General features: G+C 49.3%; 1 protein-coding gene across 1 annotated transcript; it reads left to right on the top strand.

Moving 5' to 3' along the window:
* Window positions 1-74: 74 nt before the first annotated feature.
* Pmar_PMAR004694 (hypothetical protein) lies at window positions 75-1,000 on the top strand (the record flags this gene model as incomplete). Its single annotated transcript, XM_002781815.1, has 1 exon — window positions 75-1,000. A coding segment is annotated over one exon (926 nt), but the record flags the coding sequence as incomplete, so codon positions are not given.
* Window positions 1,001-1,023: the final 23 nt, after the last annotated feature.

Genomic DNA, 1,023 nt, shown 5'->3' on the forward strand with positions numbered 1-1,023 from the left:
AGACTATGATAAGAGGACTCCTCTTCATTTGGCTGCTGCTGGTGGTCATATGGCGGCTATCATCTACTTGTTAGGTGAAGGAGCTCAGCTGAAGACTGATCGTTTCGGCATGCTTCCTATCCATGATGCCGTGGTGAACCAGCACAACGACATCAAGGAAGTGCTCAGTCAGCTCGACCTCAAGTGTGACGGTGGTGTGTGTTATCTCTCCCCTGAGAATGAGGAAGCTTTGAAGGAGCAGGTGAAGAACACTAACATCTCTCTGACCCCTGAGGATTTGGAAACTAAGATGACTCAGGTCTTCTCTATCATCATCAAGGAAGGTGTACTCGCTGCCGGCTCTCTTTGGCAAGAGATTGTTTACTACTTTGCTGAGCTCGGCCTTCACCCCAGCTACTTCAAGCACTTCACCAGTGCTCAGATTGCCAGACACCTTCATTGCCTTATCGCTGCTAAGAAGGTTGCTCAGGCTACTGAGTCTGACTATATCCATTTCGAGATTGAGGATGCGGATTCGGCTTTCTATCTCACCACTATGGAGCCTGAGAAGGTCGCCATCACTGATGCCAAGGTTGCCGAGTACATCAACACTGCTCAGGATTGTGGCTTCTCGGTCACCTTCCTCAAGTCTGAGAAGCCTCCCATGCCTGAAGGAAAGTTCCCTCTTGGCGTCTTTGTTGTTGATAAACAACAGTTTGACTCCAGTGTCAAGTTCGAGGACATGATGGATGAGACCGATCTCCAGCTTGTGGCTACCCCTCGATTCCTTCAGGAGAGATCCGTTGAAGTACAGAAGCTTTACCAGACTCTCATTGACGAGACCATGGCTACTCGAAACACTGTTGTTAAGGTGTTCGATGCTCCTACTAACTTGGCTCAGAAGTCCGGCGCCCAAGTGTTGCAGCTTGCTGCCTTCGATGTGGATCGTAAGGGAAGTGCTTACATCTCTGAGATCAACGAATGCTTCCGTTCCCATAATGTCGAGCCTAAGAGGTTCTATGTAGATTCCTTCGCCAACGGTGT

Source organism: Perkinsus marinus, assembly GCF_000006405.1.
Source record: "Perkinsus marinus ATCC 50983 genomic scaffold scf_1104296941444, whole genome shotgun sequence".
Taxonomy (NCBI): domain Eukaryota; phylum Perkinsozoa; order Perkinsida; family Perkinsidae; genus Perkinsus; species Perkinsus marinus.